The sequence below is a fragment of the Sciurus vulgaris genome (genome assembly GCF_902686455.1).
Source record: "Sciurus vulgaris genome assembly, chromosome: 10".
NCBI lineage: Eukaryota > Metazoa > Chordata > Mammalia > Rodentia > Sciuridae > Sciurus > Sciurus vulgaris.
In genome coordinates, this window is record NC_136470.1 from 31202846 (window position 1) to 31223773 (window position 20928).

General features: G+C 33.4%; 1 protein-coding gene across 1 annotated transcript in view; it reads left to right on the forward strand.

Annotated features, from left to right (window-relative positions):
• The window catches only part of ROBO2 (roundabout guidance receptor 2), a 578830-nt gene that overhangs the window by 473567 nt on the left and 84335 nt on the right, over positions 1 to 20928 (forward strand). Inside the window, 5 exon segments of the mRNA XM_079154971.1 lie at positions 13872 to 13939; positions 13941 to 14013; positions 14016 to 14077; positions 18911 to 18992; positions 19438 to 19600. Of these exon segments, the coding sequence (XP_079011097.1) occupies positions 13872 to 13939; positions 13941 to 14013; positions 14016 to 14077; positions 18911 to 18992; positions 19438 to 19600 (448 nt within the window).

Consider the following 20928-nt stretch of genomic DNA (forward strand, 5'->3'; position numbering starts at 1 on the left):
GCCAGCTTGGGCTGAATTCAGTATCAAAGCATAATTTAGCAGAAATCAAATCTAATTTATTGTGCGTTGTATTTAAATTCTCAAAACACAGTTTCAAGTGAACTGGCCTAGACCTCTAATCTTAATTGACCTTTTTATATGCGGATCTACTTCTCTGGGAATCACACAACATACTTTTCTCATAGAGATATTGTTTTTTAATGTGTAAGTGTTGATTAAATACTGAACTGTGCCACTGTTTTCTCCATCTCATTTCTTCTTATAGTTAAAGCAATAAGGTATAATCACTTGACAGACGAAGCAAGTAGGTTATTACAGCATAGTTACAAGAAATTGGTCTAATGTTTTCAGGTTTTAGAGAAGACATAAATATGTATTTTATAGTCGTCTATCTTAACGAACATATCGGAGAATTGCCATTTTTATAACTATCATATTCTTTTGGAGTTTATAACTCGATATCCTTAATTCACATTGGGTTTAAATTGTGTTTTGAATTGTCATCTTGAGGACCTAATTGTGTTTTTTCATATTTAATGAGAGCCATTGTATAAAATCCATTTTGTGTAGAGCATACTTCCCACTATTGTGCTGTCTTGATAAAATGCCACCCCTGTCTACTCCCTCCCTTTGGTGCCGACAGCCAAGTACTGTCTTTTTAAACCATTCTCTCTGCCACCTGGCAGAGATGCTGAAACTGTGGAGTATTATCAGAATTATTGATGCAGTTTTTCATTTTAAAACCTCAAAAATAAATTCCTTGAGCTGATACCCTCCAAAAAGATTGCAATATAGATCTTGGGCAGAGAAAGAGAGCCTACAAAAGTAAAAGTGATCGTTGCAAGTTGATTTGTTAGCCTGACTTTGGGTGACAAAAGGACATACATTTTTCAGACTCAAATGCTCTTTAAACTGTTAACTTTGCTAAATCCTTCAACATTCTCAGTTTCCTTTTTAAAAATATTTTACACTTGATAATTCTGGTTCCACTGAGACCCACGAGGCTTCAGTCCTATTGACAAGAAATAATTGTGTCCATTAGAAATAGAGCATATTTATAATAACCTAGAATAAAAGTATAAAAAAATAAACATCACATGAAGAGTTTTTGTTTTGTTTTGTTTTTGTGTGTGTGGTGCTGGGGATTGAACCCAGGGCCTTAGGCTTAGGAGGCAAGCACTCTACCAACTGAGCTATATCCCCAGCCCCAAAAAGAGCTTTTAAGATTGACAGCTTTTGGTTAATGGTCTTTAGAAAATGTAAGACTGGATGGAAGTTGAAGAGATTATGATTTCCTGGTAAATATTATGTTGTGATACTAAAGCACTTTATTGTTGTGTAAGAGTTCTGATGAAATGTTTTCTTTAGGTGCTATTCATAGCAATTCTCACTGGATTTTCTGTCCCAACTTGCTAAGATGTCCCAGCCCTTTGTCTCTGTCTTTCCAATCATCATCTCCAATCACCATCTACATTGCTTCCAGAGCATTCTTTTTAAAAACATGTATCTGATGATATCTTTTTTAGAAAACACTTTGAAAAGATCTTAATAGCTTTCAGGACACAATTTTAAACTCCTTTGTATAAATTATTTGGTCCTATCTATATCAGCTCTGTACACCAGGTTTCTTCTACATTCAAAACCCTTTATCTTCCTGTACCAAATCCGGTTCCACCAGTCTTTGCCTCATGTTCAGCTCCTTTGTTCTGTGACCTTACTCCTCTTCACCTAGTTATCTCTTACCTGTGCTTCAAAACACAGCTCAAATGTAGCCATCTCTTGCATTTTCTACTATTGTACAAATCACATTATGCTGCATTTGTTCACTTACATATTTACTGAGAAGTCTCTGACATAGCACAAGAGAAACCCCCAACACCTTTTTTTGGGGGGGAGAGATTGTACTAGAGATGGAACTCAGAACCTCTGCATGCTAGGTAAGAGCTCTAGCAGTGAGCTACATCCCCAATCAAGTGCCATTTTTTATTTGGTTTCCCATCCCCTATACCAAGTAGAATGTCTTAGAATTTGTATTTATTCAGCTCATTTTTTAAATTTATCTTTTAATTTTTACAGACTGCATTTTGGTTCATCATACACAAATGGGGTACATCATTTCGTTTCTACGGTTGTACATGATGAAGATTCATACCATTCATGTAATCATATATGTACATAGGGTAATGATGTCTGTCTCACTCCACCATTGTTCATACCCCCATCCTTCTCATTTCCCTTTACATAATCCAGTCAGTACATTTTGAATGAATAATGGATGAACCAAAGCTTCTCAGGAAAGTGTATACATAGATAGGGTCAATTGTGAATCCTTATTTGGGGGACTGTATTTTAGCAGCTGTGATAAAACTGTAGGATGTGGATTTCAAAAATGCTTTGCAAAATTACTCATCTAAAAATCATTTTTCAAACATTTCAAAATCAAACTTGAGGAAATCTGTAGCTATACCTAAGTTACATATGGTACTTTTACTGACATAGGTAGATGACAGAGAATAAAATGCTTAAAACTATGTTTTCATTGCTTTCATTTATGTTTCATTTGATGATTTCAATCTTGTGTATTCTGTTTTTATTTTTTTAAAACATATAAAGGAGGACCGTGTAGAGAACCTGGGGCTCTCAGGTATTACTAACTAGTTATATAGGCCAATTTAAATTCTTTCTCACCCAAAACTGTGCAAATGAACTAATAAGCTGAATAGGTTACTTTTATTAAAGAGTGTCAAATAGCTGATTTTGAACATATTGGGTTTTTAATTTTTGATGATGGAGATACAGACTAAATTCCTCAAAACTTCTCACAAAGCTAATGTTCACATAGACATTATTACTTTTTTTAATAGGATTTCGTAGAACTATACACTGGTTCTTAAATGTTTCATAAGATATAATTTTTCTAGAAAAATTCCATGCCATATTACAGATGATGAAAACCTACCTTTCATCTTCTGTGGTAAAAGCACCCAGTGGTTTCACATTTCTGCTGAAAAATGACCACTGCTGTGCTTTAAAAGTTTTTCCTAAAGTAATTTTGTAACATTGATTTAAACTATCATTCCTATTAGCAAACATGGAACAAGAATCAATGTATCTGCTGATTCAGGAGAATTGTGTAGAAATAACAAGATTGTGAGAGGCCTGTAATCTCCTGAGCAGGCAAGGCAACATAAACCACCCTCTGTCTAAATAGAGCCATAAATCCGGGTTCTCTGTACTGTTAGAATGAGTCTTCTGTTATCTGTCGCTATAGAAAAGTATTTCACTTAGTAGATTTATCCCTTCTGTCCCTGGGGTATGTGTTGAATTTCTCGAATTAGGAGCCAGGAAAATAGAACACCCAAAAATAAGTCAATACAAATTTCCCTGAATTTTTTTTTTTTTTTTTTTTTTTTTTTTTTGAGAAAAATGCTCCTGCTCTCTCAGTGGTAGCATTTTTCTTAGGATGAATCATTAGTTGTAGGGCATCCTGAATTTATTCTGTTCTTGAATTTTTACTTACACACTTGAGAAATCTTGAAGAAATCCTGGTGAACTCTTTTATTAGATATTGCTGATCGTTAGAGTTCTTTAGAATTCACTTTTAGAATTGTTGCCATGTATACCAGATTCTGAAACTTAGAGTTTATTTGACAGTGTTTTCTTGATCTTAGTTTTCTAGCATAAGCAACTAGTTAAAATAGAAATAGATGATGGAAAAGTCATGGGATACACATGGTGTTTACAACCAATGTGGGTTTGGTTCTGAAGAAGATGTCCTTGTGAAAATGTTGAAACTTCTAACTGTACCTTCTCTTATTTTTTACTGTCTTGTCTCTGTTTATCTTTAGGTTCCAATCTAAATTTGAACTTTTTTTTTTAGCAGTTTTACCCCATCCCTACCCTCTCTTTCTTTCTCTTTTATTATTTATGTATTTTTATTTTTTAAATATATTTTTGTAATACTAGGGTTTTAACCCTGGGGAACTCTACTCCTGAGATACATCCCCAGCCCTGTTTTATATTTTATTTTGAAACAGGGTCTCATTAACTTGCCCAGAGTAGCTTTGAACTTGCCATCCTCTTGCCTCATCTTCCAGAGTCAGTGGTATTACAGGAGTGTACCACTATACCAGCCCCCACCACTGTCTTACTCTTAGAGCTACTCATTTGTTTTCCTCATTATCTTCACCAATACCATTTTGATAGCCCGTCAGTCAAACTCTGAATTTTAGTGACTAAATGTTGCCCACCCTATCCATACTAATTCATCCATACCATGTTCACTGAAGGGTTAAAACTGCCCAAATGGCTTGGTATCATCACTACCCCATTAGAATGAGAATAATATGAGTATGGCTTCTAAAGCCTTCCTTTGCTGCCATGATATTTATGTAACTTCGACCTTCCTTTCCTGCCGGATTGTACAGTTAAGCTGGAGATGTTCTTGCTGCTTCTACTGTGCTCAGAAGATGCCTTGCTTGCAATGTACTCATCACAAATGCTGCCCTCTCCCCAGAGTTCCCACATGTCCCTTGCTCACACACAGTCTTTCACAGCCACCACAACACAAAGGGATGGCTCCCTCCTGAAGCCCTGTCACACTGACTGTGTGCACCCTAACAGAAGCGCTTCTGTCAGAGCACTGAAAGGATCTCTACTATAACTGACTGACTTACCATGGTCTTTGATAATTATAGGTTTTGTCTTTACTGTTATTAAAATCATCATGCTTTTAAACTTTTTTCTATTCAACTGTGAGCTGCTTGATGACTATTATATAAGACTTTACCTCTCTGTATTTTAATGCCCAGTAAGGGAACATAGGAATAACCTATTTACCTACCTATCCAAATGAAATTAATTAACTAGAACAACCATTTTAATGCATTCATTTATATTGCTTGTTACTTCAAATATGTAACTCCCATCTCTTAAATAATTCAATGCCTTTAACTCTTCAAATCTTGAATTCCAGAATAGAAGCATTTTAATAATATAGATCATATTTTATGCCTTCTGACATCCCAGTGCCTATCTTAAAAATATTGTAATAAAATGAGTGTATAGCAGGAGGTGGACTTTAAAGGGGGAGATAATTGTGTAAAGGAGTGATTTCTTTCCATCTTTATTTAAAAAGCATAACCAAAGCAGGAAATCATGTTTTTTCTTAAAAAGAAAAATGTTAGAATCACAAGGAATCTGTTTTCCCATGCAAGTAGACAGGACACAGGAATATAATGGGCAATATTTAAAGTAGATCTGCTAATAGGTTTCCTCACATTTGATAGTGTATTATGTCCCTTATCCCTTAGTGTTTGGAGAAATGCACAGAAGTAAATAAACAATTGTAACCTCTCTCTGGCACTAAGCAATCCACCCAGAGCCAGATTTTCTCTTTGATATCTTTTTCTTTGACAGTGGTTGATATTTACACATTTTCTTTTCTTTTGAATTATAGCTCCTCCACAGTTTGTGGTTAGGCCAAGAGATCAGATTGTTGCTCAAGGTCGAACTGCAACATTTCCCTGTGAAACTAAAGGAAACCCCCAGCCAGCTGTGTTTTGGCAGAAAGAAGGCAGCCAGGTGAGTGTGAAGCTTGACTGCTTTTCTGAAGTCTCTGAACTTTGCTGACTTTGGTGCTCCCTGAAGCCTGCCTTGCCTCCATTGTTAGCAGATGCTGGACTTATTTTATTGCTAAAAGGGAGACAAATGATTCTAAAATAAGTAAAGAGAATTGTTCTAGCACTTTTTATTTGCTAGCAGTAATCTTTTAAAATTCTGCATTTTACAAGAAATAGAATATAGCAAACTTATTTTAAAATTAAACCTCTGTAGATATTTCAATCTCTGCAGGTTAAGGTGAGTTTGCTTTCTTGCAATCGATTAGTCTGTGTGAGTGAGTTAGTAGATATAAAGTGCTCAAATAGTCTCTCGTGAATGGAACATGGTCAAAAAATGTATCTAGCATTTGCTGGCATAGAATTCAATTTCAGTCCACTCCTAGATAGACAGTATAAATGACTTTTAAAAATTATTAATTTAAGCATGTTTCCATTTAATAGTAGAAGACATCTTTTCTTTCATTTTCCCTTCTGGATTTCTTCATAGTAGGGTTAAACAGGAGTAATATATAACACAAGAACCAATATCTGTCTTGTCTTTGCTGTGCTTTTTCTGGACAGGATGGTCTCTCAAAGTCTCTCTGAAAAGTCAACTGGATACATTACTTTTATAATTTAGAACTTGGTCCAAACATGGACAAATGTTTAGCCTCTATGCTCTGAGGCAACGAATGGAAATTTCAGCTTAACTTACATCAGAAATGGTGATCTTTGCATAAGAATTTGTGTATTCCTGAGAGATTTTGAAAGATTTTGTTCTAGATTCTCTAAAACCATCCAAACAAGACATGTAGTACTCAGAAAGAGAACTTCTGGTACTCTTCCCCAGCACTTTCTGTCATTAGTCCAAGTCCCTGGAAGAATTTCTCAGTGAATACTTGAAAATATTATTACAGGTCACAGGAAATCTGAAAACTTTGCCAGAGATAGGAAATGTTTTCAGCTACATTAAAAGAACCTGTTGATTAGAACTCACATATATTTATCTTTCTGGGAGAGCCTCAGGGAAGTTCTGCTCCGCCATGCTCTCTAACTTTCAAGAGTTGCTCAACATTCCTGAACCACCCCCAAATTAGCAGTTTTTAATCTCTGAATGGACACGTCTTTCTTACTTTCTCAACTCTTCTTGTTCCAGTCCTTTCCCTTCTGTGTTAGGGATGTGAAGGCAGTGAAGAGAAGATAGTGATGCCCCCTGCCTTATCCCGTGTCAGAATCGTCTCAGACCTCAACTCCCAAATCTTTTTTTTAATCACTTAAGACCTATAAAATGTATTTCTCTTCTTAGAATTCCTTGACTCTTCCTTTTTGAAGTTTCTTTCATATGAATTCATTCCAAACATTGCAGTGAATATAAAACAACATGATATGATAGTTAAACACAAGCATGCACACACACTCACGACCTTTAAAGGGGAGGCTTTACAACCATTTTCCTCCTCTTCTACTGCATAATATTTGCAAGTGCTGAAGCTGTTTTACTAATCTGAAATATAGGGCTTTACATTTTATTTCTCATGAGTGATAAAGAGTTAAGAAGTGTAAACGTAAAAGGGATTTATATGTTATGAAAGCCATACAAAATGCTTATTATGTCACTGATAGCAAATATAATGATGTAAAGCAATTTGATTATTGCAAATTCACACTTTGAGATCATGTATTGAGTGAAGTCTCATAATGTTTCATGTTATATATATGATTTATTTTTGTAAGACTATTTCATGTGTACATCATATTCCTCAAAATAGCTCCAAGTTGAATACATGTTTTCTTCCTGTAGTCTAATAAAAATATGATATTAAACATCATTTTTAATGTTTATGAAAATAGTTATCAAAAGTATTGAAGAGCCAACAGAAGGGGAAAAAAATCTTTACCACATGCACCTCAGGTAGAGCACTAATCTTCAGGATACATAACTCAAAAAACTTAACACCAAAAAAACCCACAAATAACCCAGTCAATAAATGGGCTAAGGAACTGAACAGATACTTCACAGAAGAAATACAATCTATCAATAAACATATGAAAAAAATGTTCATCATCTCTAGTAATGAAAGAAATGCAAATCCAAACTACCCTAAGATTTCATCTCACTCCAGTCCAAGTGACAATTATCAAGAATGAAAGCAATAATAAGAGTTGGCAAGGAGGTGAAGTATTCCTTTTTTTCTATTTGACAAAGTAGCATGTAAATCCAGAGACACTAAAGCTCAGGATGCCACAAAATTTTCACTTAGCTTCTTTGACTTGCTTATTATCTTAGTTCTAGTTACCTTCTCCTCACCAATCTCTTTCCATCAGGGACCTAGAGATTGGGAGGAGGGTGGGAAGCAGGGAGGGAGAGAGAGAGAGAGAGAGAGAGAGAGAGAGGAGAAGTGCTTGAGCAAACTTAAATTTTTGAATTGGGATATTAGGAAAAATAAATTGGTCTTACTGTCTCCAGTATCCAATTTCCGTGGTGATCTATGACTATCCATCAGTAGAAAGAGTGAAGAGCTTGAACTTAATGGTCCATAGTCCTCAATATGTGCTGATAATGCCAATTAGTACTAATAGGATACTCAGACACTTCAAGGCAAGCACAGCTCTGTAGAGTTCCTGGGTTTTGCTTATAATCCATTTTCTTTTGGCTATGTCATGCAAGCAGGGAATAAAGATGATGGGTTAACCTCAATCAAATGCCATTTTCTATGTCAATGGATCATTTAGAAGGTGGACTGATATTACATCATAGAGGAAGAGATCCCAGAGAGAATTAGTCCGTCTGATGGACTGGTGCTATGTAAATTAGTATTCTAATGGCTAATTGTAAGAAAGTGCACACTTTGAGTTATTGTATCATTTTCAAGTGGCTTTAAAATTTAGACCCTTCTCTTTTGGATGGTTTATTTCTGTAATATATTTGGATTCCACATGAGATTTAGCTTGTTCTCAAATTATGTTTCATATGAATGAAAATATCTAGCCTTAGATAGTAATACAAATTTTAGGAGAGGGCAATAGCTTTTTGAAATTATATCCCTGACAGGCTAGCAAACATCTCTTCTTTTAGGAGTTTAATAACATGGTAATGTTTATGTAAAGTGGGCTTATAGTGTCACACTTGAATCTAATAAAGTGGACATCCATCATGTTGCAATAAAGAGAAGAGCTTCTAATTAAAGTAGGACATCATTTGCAGGATTAAAGTCATTTAGCGTAATTGAAAAGTGTTAATACCCTATTTTATCCTCTTCCATTGGTAGTACTTCAAGGGTAAAAACATTTTAAGGTGAAAATGTGTCTTGTGCCTTTAATTGAATGTTATTACCTCCTGATTGCAACTTATTGAAACTGTTTAATTACAAACCTGGAAAATTAATTACTATATCTAGAAACAGATCCCAGAGGGTTATAATGTTCTTTTTGGTAAGTAAATAGAACATAAAATTGATATGTCCTTATTTATAATCCACCTTGGAAACATACCTCAATATGATTTATTATACCCAAATGTTTTTCTTAATTGAACAATAGTAAAGTGACATAGGTCATCTAAATGAATGTTACTGCTCTCATATAAAAACTTTCAACATTTGTGATTAGACTGTATGATATATATGACAGTCTTTTTTGTAACATATAGTAAAGTGTTTTGTAAAAGTAATACTTTTAAATTGTTTGGTAAAACATTCTCACTTTTAAAATAATTCTATATCCTTTTATTTTCAGCAATTGTTTTCATCATGCTTAGATTAGCATTTGTCAATAGCTATTTGGGAAGTTGTCATGACATGCAGAAGCATTATAGCAGTACATTCAGCTCTGTGTGTCAGTCTAAGACACACACATTTTTGAAAAATGTTGGACAAATTTATTTATCCTAAAGTATTCAAAATGATCAGTAGCGATTGCAGTTATAGTTTACATTCTTGTTTCTTGTAAGCTTAATAAAGCACCTACACAGTTATTGTTACACTCTCCATCCTCACCATATATAGAAGTTAAGTCAAATGAGCATTATTCTGCTCATTTTAAAAATGGGGAAAATTGTTTTAGGGAGGGAATAAATGATTGAGATCAAGAAACCTAAATGTTATCCTGATTTGATCATTTCATGCTGTTTATATGTGTTGAATTATTACCTTGTAGCCTATTAAAATATACAGGTATTGCATGCTAATCAAAATATAAAAATTAAAAAGAGATCCAGCTTTTTAAAAATTCAGGTGATTAGTCCTTCAACTGGAGCATATTGATGTCACATAGCATAGACCATGATGTGGAAACTTTCCCAGTTAAACCTACTGCATGGTCTATAACCATTTCAGTATCTTTTGTGTTTAAATATATACATTTTCTTTTTCCAATCATATTCTCATAATTGTAATATTTGTGGTTAATGCATTTTTTTCTTGTAAGTGATAAAAGAATACTGATGAGTTTGTGTTTGCTTCTACAGAACCTGCTTTTCCCAAATCAACCCCAGCAACCCAACAGTAGATGTTCAGTGTCACCAACTGGAGACCTCACCATTACCAACATTCAGCGCTCAGATGCGGGTTACTATATCTGCCAGGCCTTGACTGTGGCAGGAAGCATTTTGGCAAAAGCTCAATTGGAGGTTACTGATGGTGCGATAATGTGTTTAGATTTCTCTCATTAAAATAATGAGTTTTATTCAAGATACACATTAAACGTGGGACTTCTTGATTTGTTAAAAGATCAATGTTTATCTTCTAAGTTTAATCTAGACAGAGTAATACATTTTAATAATTTTTAATTTATCTGATTTAATGCCATTTATTTCCCCAAAAAAGAATATCAAAGGCAATTCATTTTCATCTTAAAAACAGTAATTTGAAAGAAATTTTAATTTTAAATTTAATTTAAATAAATGACATCATAATTACTGTGTTTACAAGTGTAATCTAAATATTTTTATTTAATCTTATGTTGACATGACTGCTTCTCAAAGATATTAATAATTTTATTTTACTGCAGTATAAGAGACATCATCTTTAATATTATCAGTGAAACAGAGGATTAGTTTTTAGTTAATCACATTATGACATTCCTCCACCTTTAATTATACATTCACTAAATTAAATTAATTAAATACTTTCTGAAGCACTGATGAATGCTAAAATTATTGTTTTTTTTACTTCTACATATATACTTTGAAACTTAACTGAGACACTCACATTCATAGTGAAAGTTGAAAAGGACCAGATCTTTCCCCAGTGGTTCGTCACAATTGACAGCTAGGAAGTTTTAGCTATTTTTTGAGTCTCTGAGAATGAATTTATTCCCTATTCTTTCATGCCTTAAATTAAAACTTTTTATTGCTGTCTTATATTGGTGAGCTTTTTGTGTTTATTTTCCTTTCTCATGCTGGTTTCTGAGATATGAGACCTTTCGTCTGTGGTTTCTCTGATTCTCTGCTGGTTAAAGTCAATGTGCTTTCATACAATTCAAATTTACATGTAGATTAAAAGGTCATTTAAAATTAATAGAAAGGCAGTATTTTTTAATATCTGTCCATGGCATGACCTGATTCAGCTCCATGTCAGGAAGGGAATAAATAGGACAGACAAACACTGACTGTGGAGATGTTGAGTCATTAATGGCTGCACCTGCTGATGCTGTAGAGATTTACGGCCATGGAGCTGAAAGGAGAAGTCAGGTTCAAGGGTAACAGTGATGAGAAATTCTTCCTTAAATGGGCAGTGCTTCCTTCAAGCATTTTTGATGCTTTATACCTCCATGTTTTTTAACAAAAGAATGAAAGATAATTATGAATCTTTTTTACAGTACTCATATATCCTATCAGTAAAAATTTCTAGATGCTTATACTTGGAAAACAAGATATTTGGGCCCAAACATAGGATTTACTCTAAATTACTATAAAATATTTCAAACATAATGCTTAAGATTATCTGCTGTAATGTAACTGTTTGCACCATTTTACATAAGAGAGACTGTGCTGTTAAATGAATAATGTTATGAAAACGGCAGACTGTATTTTTTTAAAAAATAGAATGAGTGAATTAGAAATGATAGTGGTTTTAACCAATAGGGTTCAAAGACAGGAAGATATCGAGAATTATTTCTAATACAAGGACAAGAAAACATTTTGAAAACTTATGTTAGTTGTGATATCTCACAGCTAGGTATTCTAGGTCAAAATTAAAATGGTGATGATCAATTTTAAATTTTCTGTTGAATGAGATGGCTCTGATCATTTCATTACAACTGGTTTGAACATTAAGTCTTATATTGATTTTTACTTAAGTGAGCAATGAAAAAGTCAAGATCCTTTTGCAGGAATATTATATGAGATTATAGAGTTGTTGATATCACCAGTAAAAAAGGAAAATCTTGATTCTCAGACCTAGTCAATGTGCATGTGTGTACAAGTACATACAGTCATTATAAATAACTATCTCTAAATATGAAGTTTCTACTTTGATGACTCCAGTTTCTAATCATACTGTAGGTTTCTCAGACTGGTCAGTGATTTAATCATATGTAAGCCATCATTTTCATTTTGGGTATATTTTTTATATGATCCAGGACACTTTTTTGAGTCAATTGAAATTATAAAATGAAAATATGTATCATATTCAGAGAAACAAGCAATTAGTACATCTGTTAGCAATGTGGGTTTATTTTATTTTATTTTTTTGCATCTTTGCAATTAAACTCAATTCCTGAGCATATTTTTAATTTTAGCATTCAGATAGTATTCACATACTATTGCTAGTAGTGATGAAATACATCATGTCAAGTTACAATTGTACCAATTATGGATTGAGCCAAGATGTTTCCAATACTTAAGTTTCACAATAGACCTTTAAAAGGATCTCATTGTTCTCATTTTTTTCTCTGCCCTTTCTTCCATAAGTTAAAAAAAAAATTGAAGTTGAACATTAAATGGGTAGAGTGAACAGAATCTAAAAGGACTGGAAGTTGAAACACATTCTTTGTCTTATGCTGACTATAAATGTCAAACCTTAACCTTATATGAATGGTTTATTGAGGATTTATAATGCACACTTAGAGCAGACCATGGAGTTGTTCACAGATCACTGGAAACCCTAAATGTTCATTTAAACTTTGACCTTAATGTCATGGAAACCTTGTGGTCATCTTTCACCCATAACATCCTTGAAAGTGAGAATTCTCTGGCCAGGGGATTTTCAATTAACTTATTGATCAAAGTCATTCAAAGACGATGAGCTACTCGTTAGGCATTAAAAAGGGTGGGGGGACTAATTAGATGACCTTTGGCTGCATCTAATGATTTCAGAGATATGACAATAAAAACAGGTTATGAGAAATTACTGGAATTATAAAGAATTTAATTTGAAGCAAATAAGTAACATTTAAATTTGATAAATAAATTATATTCTAGTAAATGAAGATCTGTTTTCTCCCTATATTAAAAAAAAAATCCATTGATCTAGTTTTGACTCAAAATAGCTCACATCAGACCTTCAGCTTTAATTTCTATTTGCTTCAGTTATTGCCAGATATGTCAGAATTATAATATTGGACTCCCACATTCTCTTTAAGCTGCTTTCATTTGTTTCTAAATTGAAGAATGTGATCAGAAAATGAGAGAAATAACTAGTTCTAATTTTGGTATGTGAACAAGAAGTAATTGTTCTATGGTTTATGAGACTTTTTTTATTATTGATGTAATAAATTCAGGTTCACTGAAGTCCACATGCCATGCAGGGAACCTATATCATAACTTCTAATTTTAAATTAAAATTGATGGATTTGTCATGGGGTAGTTCTGAGAGGGTTTGTAATTTTAATGATTTCTTCCCCAAAATCTATGAACTCTAGTATAAATATGATGCATACAGATGGGGAAATAATCATGAAAATTTGTGTTCATAAACTGGCATGGACAAGGAATGAGAAACTTCAAGCAAAATTGCTTTTCTAATTATTTTACCTAGTAATATAAAATAACATTTATGAGAACAACATACTACTTCTCATCCCAGGTGTAAACAATAATTTAAATTCCCCATCCTTTTATTTTCTGTGAGGATTCTTAACATATATATTTTCATATATGAAATATTATATATGATATTCCATGAGATATTGATAGATATTGAATAAATACACAAACAAGATATAAGTAAAATGTTTGGCTTTGGGGTTTTCACCTTACTTTTGATATCAATATGTCTAAACTATTGAATAGCATAGAAATTAAAATATACTGAATATATCTTTATTCTTTAGTTTTGACAGATAGACCTCCACCCATAATCCTACAAGGGCCAGTAAACCAAACACTAGCTGTCGATGGTCACAGCATTACTAAAATGTAAAGCCACTGGTGATCCTCTTCCAGTAATTAGCTGGTTAAAGGAGGGATTTACTTTCTGGGTAGAGATTCAAGAGCATCTATACAAGAGCAAGGAACACTGCAGATTAAGAATTTACGGGTAAGTAATGTTTGGTTTACATTTGAGTCTGTCTTAACATAGAACTGCTCTACGGAAAAAATTGTGGTGAACTTAAAATCTTACATGTCAGAATACCTTCTGTTTCTTAATTTAAAAATTATTAATTGAAATTAGAGCCAGGGTCATTTCCTTATGTCACTCATAAGTTCATAACAGACCTAGTCTTTTTGCCCTTGTATCACATCTCATATGTATGTAACCAATGAAACTACAAATTATAAATACTTAATAATAGTAGTAGAATATATATAATCTCTTTGAAAAAGTGAGTACTTCTTTTTTTTAGTGCTTACTGAATTTTTAAAAATTATTTATTTATTTTTTACAGACTGCATTTTGATTCATTGTACACAAATGGGGTACATCATTTCATTTCTATGGTTGTACATAATGTAGATTCATACCATTCGTGTAATCATACATGTACATAGGACAATGATGTCTGTCTCACTCCACCATTTTTCATAACCCCCCTCCCTCTCATTTCTTTCTACATAATCTAAAGTTCCTCCATTCTTCTCTCACTTCCCACACCCCCACCCCCATTATATATCATTCTCTACTTATCAGGGAAAACATTCGGCCTTTGTTTTTTTGGGATTGGCTTATTTCACTTAGCATGATATGCTCCAATTCCATCCATTTACTTCTGATTTAACTCTTACTGATAAAAGGGATATCATAGGGAGATATAGGTAAAATGGTTTGGTCAAACAATTGCGTAAAAAAAAAATAAAGAGATGCAATTGAATACATGAAAGGTAGGTTTGGATAGTTGGAAGAAACCCTTAGGTTTTAGGGGAAGTTCCTGTGGAGTTTTTTCATTTAAGTCCCAGTATGAGTACAAGCCACCCATGATCTTTTAACTGAAATGTATGTGATAGAGAATGACCATTCCTGGATATTTAGCAAGGCAGACCTTCTTAGGAGCAACTCAGAATAATACAACTCAGAATAATACGTGTGCTTCTGAATATTTTATTAGTTATCTGTTACTATTACTGTATTAGCAGTAACACACTTATTATTATCTCATAGCTTCTGTGAATTAGAAGCATGACCATGACTTAGCAGGGTCACCTGCTTCAGAGGTACAATCTGAGGTGCCTGTTGAGGAGAGGAGGGTTCATGTGATATCGACAGGATGGATTGCTCCCAAGCACCATGATTATTGGTAGCCTAGAATTCCTTGGGTGTACTGAATTAACAACCACAGCTTGTTGGCTGCTGGTAGGGGCCACCTTTAGTACATTGCTATGCAGATTTTCTCAATATTTCTGCTTCCTTCTCTATGTAGCAAGGAAGAGAATCTCCTACCAAAATAGGCATTGCAATTCTATATATGAAATCATAATGAGATATCTTAAAACCTTGAAACCAATGGTTCCATCTACACTTTATTAAAATGGATTATGGAAAGTGTGAAATCCAAGTGGATGTCACAATGAGGAACATTTTTCCTCTGCCATATATTCAACTCATTTAACCAAGAATAGGTAATTCTACCCCCACTTGCCCTATGTAGCTAACATTACACTAAAGCTGGAGAATATATTCATAGTACTGAGAATGAGAACCAGAATTAAGATACTTGATGTAATAGTGCATGAGGAAAAATGGATTGAAAACGATTCAGCAGAAGAACAGTCAGTAGAAACTGGTGTCTGGGTAGAAATTGGGAACAAAATGGTAAAGAAAAAACAAAGCAAAGTCATGTTGCTTAATTTTCACATTCAGAAGCCAGGGAGGAAAGTAAAAAAATGTTTATTATAAATGTTTCCAAAGGAGGAGGATTCTTCTCTTACGATGGAAAATATTACCTACAATTGTATGTTTATCTGGTTATACACATACACAAATATATGTATAAATATATACATAAATATATATATAAATATATATATGCTTGTGTACAAACACACACACACACACACACACACATATGCCAGATGGACGAATAATTCTATTTTGTGACAAATGCATGCTACATTTTAATTGTATATATATATATACATATATCTATATGTATATATATACACAATTAAATTAGAATTACATATAGATGCACGTATATAATTTTGAGACATAGGCATTAATTATTGCTCTAAGTAGCAAAACTACTGCAAACTACAGTTAAAGGAAAATAACTTTATACAGACTCTTTTTAATCTTTCTTTTCATTGATTGTAAATTAGTTATTAACTTTCTTTGTACAAAATGGAAGTTATTAAAAAATTAATGCCAGCTCTCCTTGGGTAAACACTTTAACCTCTCTCTCTGGGCCCAAGGCAGCCTTGGGCCATAGAGGTTAATGCATTTTCGCTGTATTGTTGAATTAAAGGGTGTGCTCGAAGAGTCAAGATCCCTAGGAGTGTTTGAGAGAAGCAATTAAAGGTGGGTGCTTGATGATGTCAAACTCAGAGCCCTGACAGGCTTCTGAGTAGTCTCTCTGAGATGCCAGCTCCTGGGGGCTTGTCTGTAGCCAACTGCACAAGGAGAAAAACAGGATGGAGTGAGCCAGCATATGCACCTCTTCTTAACGCAATTGGTGAGATAAATGGATAAGGATGGAAAAGAAGTGAAGCAGTCTTGTCCAAAAAAGATATTTAAAGTTAAAACAATAAAAGGAGCTGGGCATGGTGGCACATGCATGTAATTCCTGCAGCTCATTGAGACTGAGGCAGGAGGAAAGAGTTCAAATCCAGCCTCAGCAATGGCGAGGTGCTAAGTAACTCAGTGAGACCCTGTCTCTAAAAAAAAAAAAAAAAAAAAAAAAAATACAAAATACGGCTGGGGATGTGGCTCAGCGGTCGAGTGACCCTGAGTTCAATTCCCAGTCCCCCCAAAAAACACCAAAAAACAAAACAAAACAAAACAAAACAAAAAACAATAAAAGGGAATGAAGTGTTGATGATTATGGTGATCAAGTAGTGAGATTTAGCAATGATATTTAGGCATTTGATATCATTTTTGATAAACATCAAAGTAAGCACATCATTCTTTTTCTGTAAAATGATTCTTTTTAGAGGGGGATTCAAATGGGCTTTTCAGTATTTCACTTGTATAATCAAGAGAGGTTTGCTATAGGTCATGTTCTTTTGTGTCTCGCTATTTCCTTTTCAGTACGTAAAGCAAGAGAAAAAAATAACATGATGAATACAGTGTTCTCATAGTCCAGCTAATTGGTAACTGAATCTGTATCTTTTGAGAAGTAGAATATTCCAGTACTCATTAAAACCTACCTACCACAGCTAATGTCAGGTTGTATCTCCACACAATGACAAGGAGCTACGTTAAGAAAGCATCACCTACATACTCTTCTTTTAGCATTGCACAGAATAACAAATGCTACATTTAGTTCAACAGCTATAATAAAATGCAAATTTTTTTACTCTTTCACAGTCCATATTCAAATGAACATCCATTAAAATCCAACCTCGTCTCATTATATTTAGTTTGTGAGTGATGCTTCTTAAATGCAAAGATTTCTAATGACTATAATGTGCACACAGCTACATTTGAAAGAATGGCTCATTCTACAATGGCTATTCCCATCATCCCTCTGTGTAATGGAAGACAATTGTACAGAGATAATATGGCGAAGAATGACGTGCCAGAGCAATTTGAACTTAAGTTAAATACATAATGACATTTAAAATCAATTAAAACAGTGAAATGGCAGTAACATCCATGCACTAATGATATACCTGAGAATCCATTCTGAAAGCTTGAATCATCAATACACTTACATTTTGAACCTGACAGATATAATATTCCATGAACTCCCACATTTCATCAACAATTAAATTCAAGTTCATCACAGTTTTAATCTATGTCTTCTGCCTTGCTTCTTTCTCTTTGTTCATGAGCCTGTCTTCCCGTCTCCCTTTTCCTATACCCCTAAACCTAATACAACAGAATGTTGTTTGCCCCCGAAGCCCACAGAGCTCAACCACAGTGAGGACTTTTCAATTACATCTTTTATTGACCTTGGGACTATTTTCAAAGTATAATCAGAGATCTTTGGGCTTACATTTGTAAAAGAGACCTCTTTTTAAATGTCCTTGTCCTTGGCTACTCTTCAATGAGTAATGAAAACATTTTCAGTGATCAATGAAATGGCAATTTTTAAAAATATTTGAATTGTGTTAGACTATTTTTATGGTCCTTTGCAACACTAATCCATAGTCAGTATTTGTTGGTTTATGTGTGATGCAACTTTCTTTTACTGACTGTTACACTGCTATGATTTACATATAAGTGAGTACTGAATTCCTTAAAGGGAATTTTTTTTCCTTTTTTAATAAATATTTTTCTTCTTTTTTTATGTTTTGAAAAGAAGAAAGTATGGCCTCCTATTATCTCATTGCTAATTTATTCCAGGGTATATTTTATCTTTTGGAATATAGTTTATTTGAAATAGAAAAGATAGCTTTTCATTACTGATGTTGTGTAGCCTTATGGTATTATGAATGAATTCTGTCCTGACTTGTTTGTATATAACTCTGACATGGTAGGCTCCATTTTAAAATGGAATTAAGAGATTAGTATTACCAAGAAAGAAAAAGACAAATAGAATTTATCAAGTAACATTTAATTTTAGAAATATCATTTAGAAAACTTTTGAATCAATGCTATGAATAACATTATATGAATTCATTTTAATATTTTACATTTTCATAAGATTAATGCATTATTTCAATGGGCAAATGATATATCTCATTTTAAAAAAATCAAATATTTCCTGGTCGAGATTGAATAATTATTCTGCACGTTGATTACTGTTGAATTCTCTCCTTCCACGCATGCTAGATTTCTGACACTGGCACTTACACTTGTGTGGCTACAAGTTCAAGTGGGGAGACTTCCTGGAGTGCAGTGCTGGATGTGACAGGTGAGCTCTTTGTGAATCATCTTAACAACAGAAATTTGAGTGCCTTAATGATGGTTCATTATTAAATAACAAGGTAGGGGAAAATCAAAGTTTTTAATTCACTGGATGAAAATATTAAGTCTTCACATGAATGCCAATTTTAATCCCTCTACCAGTTGATGCCAACATTACATTTGTGGAATTTAGTGCACTTGTTCTTGATAATTTTGTTATTTTATTTCCTCTGAAGTGCAAGCAATTCTAGTGATCATATGTGAAAGTAGAGTTTACATTTACTAACGTGGGAGAAGCAGATATTCACTTACATGTATACTGCTGATCAATGAAGATGAATTGCTCACTCACTGTTTAATCCAACTTCTTTAATATACTATTTCCTTCTTTGAAGCATCATTGTCAGCTTGAGTGGTCAGGAATGAAGTTTTTTTCTGTCTGTCTTCTATAGAATCTGGAGCAGCAATCAGTAAAAATTATGATTTAAATGACCTGCCAGGGCCACCATCGAAACCACAGGTCACTGATGTTACTAAGAATAGTGTTACCTTGTCCTGGCAACCAGGTACCCCTGGAACTCTTCCAGCAAGTGCATATATCATTGAGGCTTTCAGGTATGGAATGATTCCTTTTCTTTCAATTGTGTTTTTGCTTTAGCTCTTAAAACCTCACCTGAGCTATCTTGGTGTGTTAGGTTAAGAATGGGTTCAATTAATGTGTTGGAAGAATTTATCTTTTATATCAGACTTTATTCAAGAACAGACTTTGTTTTAATTTATAACTTACTTGTAAGATTAAGTATGCATTATCTATGTGTAGATCTATAGAAAGGTAGTCATGACAATCACTTAGCTCATTTCTTATATTGACAAGTATATGTATTTAAAATGAGAATTTGGGCATTCAAATTAAGAAGAAAATGCTTTAATTAGGGACAGACACTTTTTATGTTATCCAATATTTATTGAAGCATGATGCCTTGGAATATTTATTCGTAATAATTAGAGCAGAGCTTAATTCCTGTGTTTTTATGATATATATTTGAATACATCTATTAATTATGCCTGGAAGAAAATTTAAAACCAAATTAAGAAACTGATTCCATGTGCTTTTAGTTGCTGAAATTAAAAGAAATTTCCATGTGTTATTTGAAATAATTCTTATCAATTTAATAATATGAATAATAAATTAGCAAATATCATTATAATATTGCTTCTTGGGAATTTAATAACATACTTATGCAAATGGGAAAATACACTTAATTTACTTTCATGTTCAGTTTCATTTGCTTGTCTTTGACATCATACATTTTGAAGGATAGCCTTTGTCCTTTGTCAATATTAGGACAAAGGATCACTTTCATGTTAAGTTTTTCTAATCTGTATTTAAGATAATGAAAGGTACATAGCTTTAAAATTTCAAAATACTATTTCTCTATAATTTGATAGTTTGATGCTTAAGGACATCTAAAATGAAACCTCCCTAAAACCATTTTCTCCTCATCGTGAGCAAAAGTAGAATTTGAATATAGACAAAGTGTTCTAAAATGTCATCCATCCATCTAAGGGGTCTACACACACACACACACACACACACACACACACACACATATTCAGAGATATTTCATCAGTCTGAGATGCAAAATCACAATGCTGTGTAATGTACAATTTTTTAAAAATGTAACCAAGGGAAAATATTCATTACATGCTTCCTTTCTTCTTTTACAGATATGTAGTTTTAGAAGGCTCTATTATAATATTGCATGTGGAATTGATGCAAAAGAAAACACCTTGTAACAGGAAAATGTATTGGCATAATTTACTCTGTAGTCCATTTATTCTTTCTGCAGGTTAATTCTTTTCAAGGTATATATATATGCATTTATGAGGACCATACTTATTGTATAAACTTGATGTTGTGATCTTGGCCTCTGTTCCTTTTA